The sequence below is a fragment of the Siniperca chuatsi genome, linkage group LG14 (genome assembly GCF_020085105.1).
Source record: "Siniperca chuatsi isolate FFG_IHB_CAS linkage group LG14, ASM2008510v1, whole genome shotgun sequence".
NCBI lineage: Eukaryota > Metazoa > Chordata > Actinopteri > Centrarchiformes > Sinipercidae > Siniperca > Siniperca chuatsi.
In genome coordinates this window covers 6965622-6977320 of record NC_058055.1, presented here as the reverse complement: position 1 = coordinate 6977320, position 11699 = coordinate 6965622, and the positions used below count along the sequence as shown (strand labels likewise).

General features: G+C 40.6%; 1 protein-coding gene across 1 annotated transcript; it reads left to right on the top strand.

Annotated features, from left to right (window-relative positions):
- The first annotated feature begins 1535 nt into the window (after window positions 1-1535).
- Window positions 1536-11619, top strand: si:ch211-283g2.1 (sodium- and chloride-dependent GABA transporter ine). The gene is made up of 14 exons (XM_044222896.1): window positions 1536-1582; window positions 2792-2994; window positions 3480-3614; window positions 3706-3910; window positions 7667-7799; window positions 7883-8017; window positions 8211-8314; window positions 8417-8541; window positions 9498-9610; window positions 9730-9870; window positions 9956-10055; window positions 10238-10338; window positions 10461-10628; window positions 10722-11619. Exons 1-14 carry the CDS (start codon window positions 1551-1553, stop codon window positions 10872-10874), a joined length of 1848 nt encoding a protein of 615 aa, XP_044078831.1. The 5' UTR covers window positions 1536-1550; the 3' UTR covers window positions 10875-11619.
- Window positions 11620-11699: the final 80 nt, after the last annotated feature.

The following is an 11699-nucleotide window of genomic DNA, read 5'->3' as shown; positions in this document are numbered from 1 at the left end:
GCCTAATGCAGATGGACAATGTGTGCTCCTGTAGAATTGTGCTATAATGTGTGCGAATAAAACTCACACAGTGTTTTTAAATATGAAACTCTCATCAACTTTCTCCTATTTCTAAATTCTCCATGACAGCAAGCAGCTTAGATTCTCTGTTTGTATTTTCACGTCCAGAACAAGCGCAATCCAATCAAAAGATTTAAATGCTTTTACTCATTCAGGCTGAGTAACAGCATAGATATTCAAAGTAATTTTTTTTCCTTGTTTAAGTTGCTCATTCACAGTAGTATACCTGCACAATCACAATATTTGACCTTCATTACCAAAGTAAAATTTGATGGGCTGTAGTAATGCAGAAAAGCCGTGGCACACCCAGTCCTCCTGCAGAGGTAGCCCTTCATGACACTGTAATCACAATAGAAGACCTGCATGACTACTTCCAGGGAATTTCAAAACTTGAGAGAATGCCACTAATCACACCTTAGCATTTGCCTCTGTATGCATGGTGAACTAGCTGATGCACTCTGGGCTTGGGGTGGCTGTACCTGAGTCAAAGTACTGGACTGGCTGTGATCAGTTAGATGATGCTTGATGATTGCTCATTTGTGGCTGTTGTCAACGTGGCAAATATCTTTTCGCACTATAACCCAAACAATGCTCCCTCAGACCAAATGTGAGGTGACACATGATAGTTTTTTTTTTGATGGATCCTAGTTCCATGTATTGATGATGTGAACATCATCACCATGCCATGGTATCTTATTTTCTAGTCCTCTAAGCTTCATTGAGTCTATGATGGCCTTTGTTGGTGCATATAGTTTTTTCATCTACTCCATAGCTGCCCTCATGATGTTGTCATTTTTTCCATATGGCTGGCAGATGGATTTGTGAGTGCTGCTGCCACAATACAAAAGAACAAGACATGCTCTAGGGCAGGAACAGACTGGGATTAACCCTGGACCACAACCCATACTGGCCCCCTACAACCAGCATGTGAAGATCCCACACCATAGCTGTTGGAGCCCTGATCTCTCATAAGGGAGTGAGCTTTGGGCTAACGTAAGGCCTTGATAAGGGTGGTGGTGAGGGTCCTCAAGAACAACTAGGACACCTGCTCAGAAGGCAACAAAAGTAAGCCATGGACAACATCCAAAGTCCTTAATTCAAAATCTTCTCTTCTTCCAGCAGGTGGCCCACAGACACAAACCACCTAAGTGTCACAATGATCATGTAGACGAAATTCTCCTGTATAAGCTAAACATGTTTGCATTGAGTTTTTTAAAGGAATTTTAACACAAATTAACAAGTACAAAAGACCAAAAATAAACACAATCATCAATCTGCTTTTTCAAACTCACTTTCTTTTCTTTTGGTATTATGATGTTCAGCAACCAAACAGCTATATTGGCACCCTCTGCTGTACACTGTTAGGGCAACACTATGTGGCTCAAACATGATAAGAACTCTGATTTTGACTTTTTTGATTTGGGTACATAGCTGAATGGGCCTGCAGCTGTTGAATGACTGACATCCTGGTATTCTACAGACCTTCCAAAATGTCTGCTGCTGCTGGAGACATCAGTTTGAGGTTTGTAGTTTGTTCAGTTTAGAAATGGATGTGAGCTTGTCATATACTCGTCACAACAGGAAGTGGATTACCGCATTTCCACACTGCACAGTTCTTTCCACAACCCCACTGCTTTACTTTTCCTCCTCTGCCTCTTCCCAATACTCCAGATTTCTTGCTGATGATGAACATCATTCCTCCACAAGATAGTCCCTCATTTGTATATACAACCCTTATTTAATCAGATAATATCATTGAGATCAAGATTTCTTTTGCAAGAGAGACCTGAGTACAGCAGAGAGAAAGAAAAACATACATAGCCAGACATAACAAAAGGACATATACAGTATTTAAAGGGCCACTAGCCACATCTCTGCTTATCATAAAGGTTATCGTTATAGGAATGTGGTTTGTTTGACCATGATGGCCCCACGTGAAATCTGTGTTACAGCACATGTTGCTCAGAACAAATTATGTAAGTTTCATTTCATGTGTGGCATACTTTGTCTTTACTTGACAGCTTTGGATTTCTTGTTGATGTAAAGATTTTGGTGTTAAAGAGGCAGAGCTTGTGAAATCCATGAAATGTTAGAAATTAGTTAAAATATTCAAAGTAGTAATATATGAATATATGATTAAAAATGATTTAATAGTTAAGTTCTGTCTCTTTTCTTTGACTGAGCTTCTTAACTACATAGATAATAATTGATGACCCTGTCACCTTTGTCAAAAATATTTAAAAAACAAAATATTTTATGTATTGTCAGTGCAAAATTGAATTTTTCCACTCTTACTGCACAGTTAATGTGAAGAAGGTTAGAATAATGTAAAAAAGGGAAGCCTTTTCACACCCAAACTGAAGAGTTAGATTTAATTTTTTTTTGGTAAAATGTATTTATTTGGCCGTCAACATAGTAAGTAATGTTGTCTGTATTATTAAGTATTATATATTGTTTATAACCAGGCATGTCAAGATGAGCAAAATGTGCTCTGCTCATTGGTTGGCCAAATGAGTAAAAAAATATTATTAAACAATCAACTTTCCAAAATAAAAAAAAATGCTAATTTCTCTAACCCTTGTACATTTTATATGCGATTCAAAACTACAAAGGAGCTTTATGACACCTATTAAACTTTTCCCTTTTTGTGAACCTCTGAGCTGCTGCATGCTGGAGTGTTTCTGCAAAGCTAATCATTAAGGATAATAAAAAGAAGGGTTATATCACCCAGAGTCACTTACAGTCCAGCCAACCTTTCCATGGAGTCTGAGCCCAGACGAGCGACAGTGGTGACACAGGGAGCAAACATGGAGCAGCAGTTCAACAGACCAACATGGAGCAGGCAGATAGAGTTCACCCTGGCTGGCATCGGCTGTGCTGTGGGTCTGGGCAACGTTTGGAGGTTCCCTTATCTCTGCTTCAGGAGTGGAGGAGGTGAGAAACGAATACGACATTTCATGCTCAAACAGAATTTTGAAACCAGACCACCCTCTGTACATTTATAAAGGTCTCAAAACTGGGTCCAAAGGTTAACAAATTGTGCTGTTAGTGAGCCCTACTTCAAACACACAATCACTCTGTAGTGATACTGATTGTGTTGAAAAATGTTCAGATTGTTGTGAACAATACCTCACTGTGCATTTCATGTAAGAATATGTGTCACAAGCCCATACTGCACTCTGAAATTGTTAAGTTGGAACGAACATGAAGTTGGTTTACAATAATAAACATGTAAAATTTTATGGAGGGATACTTTCCCTGAATATTACAAATGACCCAACATATAAGGAAGGAAATGCAAGTGCAGGATGACTGTGACAAACGTTAAAGATTAGCGGATACTATAAAACTAGCACAGTCGAAACCTCCTTTGCCAGCAAAATGTGTGTGACAGTTGATGTGCCATCACTTCCTGCCAGGTGCCTTTCTGGTGCCATACCTGTTTATGCTAGTGGTGTTGGGGATCCCTCTGCTCTACATGGAACTGACTGTGGGCCAGTATACGAGGAGAGGGCCTGTCCATGCTCTGGCTAATGTCTGTCCACTGTTAAAAGGTACTCTGTGGCATGAATGAATTTCTCTAGTCATTGAAAGGTGTCCATACTGAAAAAACATTATTTTGACATTATTTTTGTTTGTCCTCAGGAGTGGGTATGGCATCAGTGGCTATCTCTTTCATCATGTGCACCTACTACAATGTCGTCATCACATGGGCCCTTTATTATCTCTTCAGCTCCTTCCAGGCACCGCTACCCTGGCAAAACTGCAACAACACCTGGAACACACCAAACTGTACCAACCATGCCACCAACAGCAGCTACTCCTCCACAGCTAGCCATGAGTTCTTCAAGTATGTTTCACTGTGTGGGAGAAACCAGTGCTGGTTCTCAGAATAATAAAACCAGACTAGATAATGATGATTATAGCAGGATTACAAAATCCCTGTAGTTTGACAAGAGGCTGGGCTGTTTACACAACTCTAACTCTGGCGATTATATCGGCGGTGAAAAAAACAAATTATTTTAATAAACAACATAAAACTTTATTGAAATTACATCTTATCATGTGATGAGTCATGTGAGGGATATCAGTCAAAGTGAAGGTTAGTGATAAGAGCTTGGCAAATAGGTTAAGGAAGTGTGGGAAATGTTAAGCCAGTTTTAACTTCATCATTAGTCTAATATAAAATTTTTATACCTAGCTTTCTTCTGTGTGCAGCAGAATTTTTTCAAGTCTTCTTTGGTTTTGATGTGGATAAACTTTTCATAAAGAAGATTTTAATGAAGAAACCTACATTTTTCACTGTTTAGGCAGTGGAGAGAAATCTCATGTTTTCAAATTGGTTTACTCATTAACTTGTTTAACTGCAGGTTGAGTTTAGGGAATTTGGAAGTGAATGCCACAACTAGACAGTGATTGCTTAGGAAATTATTCATTTGTCAAAATGAAGGGAGAGCTTCAAGGGACAGCTTGCTTGGTTTACAGTTACAGGGCGACTCTTGATAGACAAACACATTCAGGTTCCTGTTACCGGCTGATTTAAAGTCTAGAAATGCTCAGGTCTTTGGACTGTAGAAGGAAACCCATATGAACAAGCAAAATCTTTTTGCTGTAAAGCATCAGCTTTAACCACTGACCTGAGGAAACTGATTTTGTTTTTGTGACAATGGCCCCAATTGGGGGTCTTCACCCACGCTAGAGACTCTGTTAGGCTGTAATTCTCTTTGTTAGACAGATTAAAATTAATGTACAAAATTTGTTTTTGACCTTCAGCAATAGTATTAAAATAAATGTAATAATTGGCCAGAGGGTGCTGTCAGAATGAAGGTCTTTGGCAAACTGTATTAGAAAAGTTGATCATGTTGTGTTACATTTAGAGATGTGCGTGTAGCTATTGCATAGTTTATTTGTTTGAGGATAAGCACAGAGGTCAACATGTTATGTCACTTGTGAGATTTTATGATATCCTATGCAGCGTTGGATGAGCAGAGATGTGAAAAATGAGCTACAGAGATATAAAAAATACTGCGTGGGCATGACGTATTTGTAATATGTGTTACTGGTTGTCATCTCTGTACAGCGTAAACATCATCAGTGTTTTTATCAATGCGAAGTACAGTTGAGGCTGATGGGAATGTGATTCATTTTAAGGGTAGTTACTGGACAAATTAAAAGTTTGACCTGATGATGGCACTAGATGAAAAGGCAGTGATCACAAAAATTCACAAAGACCAAGAATGTCTGCACCAAACTGCATGGGGAAAAAAAACTGCAACTGGGAGCATCCAGCTCCCACTCTCAGTTTTGCCTCCCACCTCTCAGCCTGACCTCCCATCTCCCTGCTCATAGCTACCACCTCCCACCTCCCATTTCATAGCTCCCATCTCCCAGCTCGCACCTCCCATCTCATAGCTCCCAGCTCCCAGCTCCCAGCTGCCAGCTCCCAGCTCCCAGCTCTCATCTCCCATCTTGCTGCTCTCAGCTCCCACCTCCCATCTCATATCTCCCATGTCCAAATAATGGTGGAGTGAGGATGAATTAAGGAGTCTCACAGCCTGAGGGAAGAAGCTGCTCTGTAGTCTGGTGGTACAACAGTGAATACTTCTGTATCTCATGCCAGATGGAAGCTAAGTAGGTTGGTACCAGTGATCTTCTGAGCAGTTTTAATCACCCACTGCAGAGCCCTCCGGTCCTGGGCCGTGCACATCCCATGCACATTTGTTATGTTTCCAGTCAGGATGCTTTCTATTGCTCCTCTGTAAAAGTTAATAAGAACTTGGCACAGAAATTTTACCTTCTTCAGTTTCCTTAAGAAATACAGCTTTCTTGACCGGGGTGGAGATGTGAGAGGACCATGTCAGGTTCTCTATGATGCTGATTCCCAGGAACCTAAAACTATTCACTTGCGCCACCTCAGCTCCACTGATGTAGACAGGGATGTGTGTCTTTGCCTTCTTTTTCCTAAAATCAACGATCATCTCCTTGGTTTTGCTGATGTTGAGAAGTAGGTTGTTTTCTGTGCATCACTCTGCAAGATTGTTGATTTCCTTCCAATATGAAGTTTCATCGTTGTTTGTATTCTGGCTGATGATGGTGGTGTCATCCACAAACTTCACAACATCTCCATGTTGGGTTCTGCAATTATGGGTGTACAGCGCGTACAGGAGGGAGTTGAGCACTCCTCCACTCCAGTGTGCACTAGAGTGGAGGAGGTGTAACCGCCAATCCAAACTGTCTGGGGTCTGTTTGTAAGGAAGTCCAGTATCCAATTACAGAGTGTGGTACTCAAGCCCAGAGTGCTGCAAAGTTGGGAGAGATTGTGTTGAATGCTGAGCTGAAATCAACAAACAGCTTTCTGATGTAGGTGTTGTTCTCCAGGTGTGTGAAGACTGAGTGGAGGGCAGTGGAGATGGTATCCTCTGTGGATCTGTTGGTTCTGAAAGCAAACTAGTGAGGGTCAAGGGTGGCTGGGATGTTGTTCTTTATGTGCTGGAGAACCAGTTTCTCAAAACTGCAGACATCAGAATGGGGGTGAGAGCCACAGGGCGGTAGTCATATTCACTCTCAGCAGGATTCTTCTCACATCCGCTGTGGATACTGACAATTTTGACAAAAAAGCTTCTGCTTTTGTAGCCTGTGATGTTTTTGAGCCTGCCACATATCTTTGGTGTTGTTAGTGTTGAGGTCTCTTGCCAGTCTATCCTGATGTCTCAGCTTTGCCTCCTTGATGCCAGCTTTTAGTCTTGCTCTGGTGTGTGTTGTAAGCTTCCTTGTCTCCTGACCGAAAATCAGCTTTTTTGGCTCTGAATAGAGCCCTCACCTCTCCATTCATCCAGGCTTTCTGGTTGGGGAATGATTTATTACTCCCTACACCATTGGGTCTACCTATCCACAGCATTATCTTTAACTAATGGCAATGTAACTGTAGCAAGCTCGCTACAACCGGGTCCGTGACAGACAGAGACATAAGCAAGAGGAGAGCGTTCAAAGGCTCGCAGGCCGCTGGGTGCTCCCAGCTCCCACAAAGTGATTGTACTGGCACTCCATGACATTTCACTCTAATCCACAAATGTGATCCTGCTGGTGTCGCTAGAGGAAAAGTCAGAGGATCACTGAAGTCGGTAGACCTCATCCTCTGGGGACCTTGAATGTCTGTACCAAAATTTGTGCCAGTCCATCTTGTAGATGTTGACTGGATAAGTAAAAACTTTGACCTGCTAGTGGTGCTAGATGAAAAGTCAGGGGATCGACAAAATCAATAGGATTCATTTTCTGGGTACCATGCATATCCAAATCAAATTTCATGGCAAATGTTAACCTTATGGTGGCACTAAAGAAAAAGTCAGGGATCACCAAATAATTAGGATTCATCCTCTGGGTACCATGAATGCCTGTACAGAATTTCAGAACAGAATGTGGGACACCACATGTTAACGCTTCCCTGCCCATTGTCCATCTGATTGCAATGACTAACTTATTGCAACAGGAAAGAATTTCGGAGCCATCTGTTTTCTTATTGGCTAGAGTGTGTTCAGTTTTAAGGCATAATGTCAGGGTTTAAGTTCAGCATTAATTACTTTTTCTCTTTTTTTTGGCTTCTTTGAAGATATAAGATGCTTGAGCAGACAAGTGGAGTAGAGGAAGCAGGAGTGATCCGATGGGAGCTTTTCCTTATTCTTCTTCTGGCTTGGATCCTCATTTACCTTTGCATCTTTAAGGGGGTGAAATCAACAGGCAAGGTAAGTGACGAGAGAGAAATTGAGACAGAGACAAGGAGAGGGACAGATGGTGAATAACAACCCTTGTTTGTTTCTGTTTGCAGGTGGTGTACTTCACGGCTTTGTTCCCGTACGTTATCCTGATTTCCCTGCTGATCAATAATACGCAGCTCCCTGGAGCATTAGATGGAATAACCTTCTTCATCGTGCCGGAATGGGACAAGCTTCTCTCAGTGGAGGTATGAAATAAGAAAGAGAGGAGATGAGGAACTGGAAATAGCAACGTGTTCTGTTTGAAACAGGAGAGGAGTTAACTGGTGCCGCAGTAGCAAGAGAAAAATTTTTTGCCAAAATTTTTATTTTGGCATCGGTATTGATGATTGGTACCTGCAGTGATCAGTGGTTCTGGGTGAACATCCCTCTGTGTTGCAGGTGTGGGTGAATGCTGCAGCTCAGATCTTTAACTCCATTGGGATTGGTTTCGGCTCCCTCTTGGCCATGTCCAGCTACAACTCCTTCAACAACAATGTTCTGAAGTAATAAGCCAAAATCCTCATCCACTCAATTCCCCCAACAGTGACAATAATGATCTCTGGGCAGTAAGAAAGTGATATAAAAAAGATCTTCTTTCCCTACAGGGACACCCTGACTATATCTATCATCAACTCCCTTACCAGTATCCTGGCAGGTTTTGTTATTTTCTCTGCCTTTGGATACATGTCTCATCTGCAGGGCATTCCTGTCAGCGATCTGGCGGTGGATGGTAAGAAAACAAAACAAGTGATAAAATAATCTCAACTAATATCTTCAGCTCCAGGGGGATTGTTTTTGTTTTTAGAGACTGTCACCTTTTCTCTTATAATACGTTTGTGAGTGGGTAATTACTCTGATCATAAATGAGTTTAATCAAAAAACAAACAAACAGATAATTACCAGTGTTACAGGTCATGCTTTATGTGGAACTGAAACCAGAGCTACAATCCAATGAAATATGAGTCATAATAGCTAATTAAAGCCACGATGATTCGACAGAGGAGAAATTCTATTGAAAAAGGCCAACTGAAATGAATGCAACCTCTTCCTCTTACAGTGTAGACAAGCTCGTCATAGTTTATGGCTGTTACAGAAACAAAAGATGCACCTAACTTATCTAGAGAAAACACTTGAGCTAGCATGAAAAGGCTTCAGAACCTTGCAGAGTAGAAATCTATGTTTTCACAGATTGTAATGTGGTCTGGAACACACAAAATATTGTCTTCAATTCAATCCAATGCAACATAATTTATCTCTGTAAGAGCAATTGTATGCAGCAGCTCACCACCCAGAAAAACAGATACAAGAAAGAAAGACAAATACTGTTAATCACAAAACTAAAAACAATGAAAGGCTATAAGCTTAAAACATTATATGTGGAATTTGCAATAAGTACCTTAATAAATAACTATAAATATATAACAACAACAACAAATGGTGTGTTGACACACAACATCAGTATGTTTCTTTCAAATGCATGCAGTCTAGCTATGAACTTTCCCATCTTCCCACTAATTATATAAACAACTCACATTTCAAAGATTTTAAGACCATTGTATATTTTTAATCAAGTGTCACTTAGTGGTCGTGTAATTTCATGTCACAGTTTCCTTCTTTAGAAGGGTCATGTTTTACTGTTTCAATCAGAAATGCTACATCTGACATCTTGTGTGTTTGTGTCTCTAGGTCCAGGATTGGTTTATATTGTTTACCCACAAGCCTTTGCCAACATGCCAGCGGCTCAGTTCTGGGCTGTGATGTTCTTCTTCATGCTGCTTTGCCTTGGACTCGACAGTGAGGTAGTTATTGAGGAAAACATTACAACTTTAGTGATTTCCACAGAAATCAAATAGTCGGATTATTGCACTAATCCTTCAGAGCTACAGTATGACTCAGAAATTAATTTTTTTTTTGCCAGTTTGCAATGGTTGAAGTGCTGGTGACCAGTCTCATGGATGAATTCTGTCAACAGCTGATAAAATTTTTCAAGTGGAAGGAGCTGTTTGTTCTTGCTGTTTGTGGCGCAGCTTGTCTTCTAGGAATTCCTTGTGTCACGCAGGTACAGACTGTAATTACAGGATGAATTTTAACCATATTATGGCCAAATTGTAAAATCCTCACTTACCTGCTGTGTCTCTGGTCAGGTGGGAATCTATGTTTTCCAGTTGATGGACCATTACACTGCCATAGTGTCCATCATGTTTCTTGCATTCTTTGAGGTTGTAGCTGTCTGTTGGTGCTATGGTGAGAAACCATGTTCAGTTGTGTCTCTTTTTTCAGTGGCCAGTTAATGTGATGTTGCACTTTACACATTTGTAAGGCTATATGTATATATCTGACTATCTCATTGCCAAATGCTGTAAAAGTCTGTCAACGTGCAAATAAAATATGCATTGCTGTTTACTGAAGTAGCTTTCCATGTGCAGGAGTGACTCGACTTTCAGACAACCTAGAAGAGATGACTGGAAAAAGAGCAAACATCTTCTTCAGACTGTGTTGGCTAATAGTTGCTCCTGTGCTGATCACTGTAAGTCAACAGGCTTTTTTTTCCATCAACATGATTCAGATTCAAGATGTCTACCCTAAAGCAAAACTGAGATCCAACTAAAGGTGTCACAACTAAACTTTAAATGTTTCTTCTTGTGGCAGGTTATCCTGATTTTCTCCATCATCCAGTTCAAGCCAGCCCGCTATGAAGACTATGTCTTCCCTCCCTGGGCTCAGGGGGTTGGCTGGGTCATTGCCATGGCCTCCATCATCTGGATTCCTTTGGGTGCCGTCCACACATTGTGGGTGCTCCCTGGCTCATTCATGCAGGTGACGAACATTTGCTTTTCTTCTACCAAAGACACTGCGGGTAGTACCCATGTCAAGCTGTGTGTTAATATTACTGGTACATTTCTCCTACAGAAACTGAAGCTGTCCATCACACCATACAACCTGAATGAAATGTCAAAAATGCCGTATTATGAGAGGGGAGGAAGAGACAGATATCCAGCCATAGTTGTCATCAGCTCCAACATCCATCTACCTGAAAAACCTCCTACTCAGACCAACTTCTAATACCTCAGATAATCCTGATAATCATGATGTTCACCTAGCCACCAAGAGTGGCAGAGTTTTAATAAGCTCAAGTTAATCACAAGTTATTGTTTGCCATTAGTTTGAAATCTTAAACAAATGTCTGGTAAGAAAGTCACACAGAAGTATACTAGAAGAATTATTTACATTGTGAATTGTAAAAATGTGTTGCTGCATATCTGCCATGCAGATATATTAAATTGGCCATTTTTGTGAGCCTGTTATAATTTGAGATTTTGTTGAACTTCTGTTAACAGTTTTGCTCATTTTTAATGTGATAAGATGTTGTGGAAAGACAGTGTTTAGAACATGTTATTGCTGTGTACATTTTTAATATCTGGCCAACACTTCCCCTGTTGTGACAGAGCTCCAAAGGACAACGGAGCGGTGCTCAGGACTTCACACACATTTCCCTGCTCTTATTTGTGGTTTTTACTTAGCTAAGGGTGCCATCTCTTGGCCATGTCCGTTGATGCAATTATGAGTGTTGAAGTAACGCCACTATTTAACATTCACAGTTCATACAGCTGAACTTTTGTATTGAACCATTTCCCTTAAAAACATAAACCATTGTGGACCAATTCATTGTGGCTGACTTATTTATTAGGTCAAATGCAACAGGGCACTGTTGATAAAAATGATATACACTGGTGGTTGACAGGAGTACATGGGTCATGCAACTCTATGTCATGTCATGTAAGGTGTAATAAAAACCTGTCACAAAGTCCACAGCTTGTGTCTTGTTTCTGCAATGACAAAGTGACCATAAAGGTCTGTCTGGTGAACACAACACAAACCATAACTTAC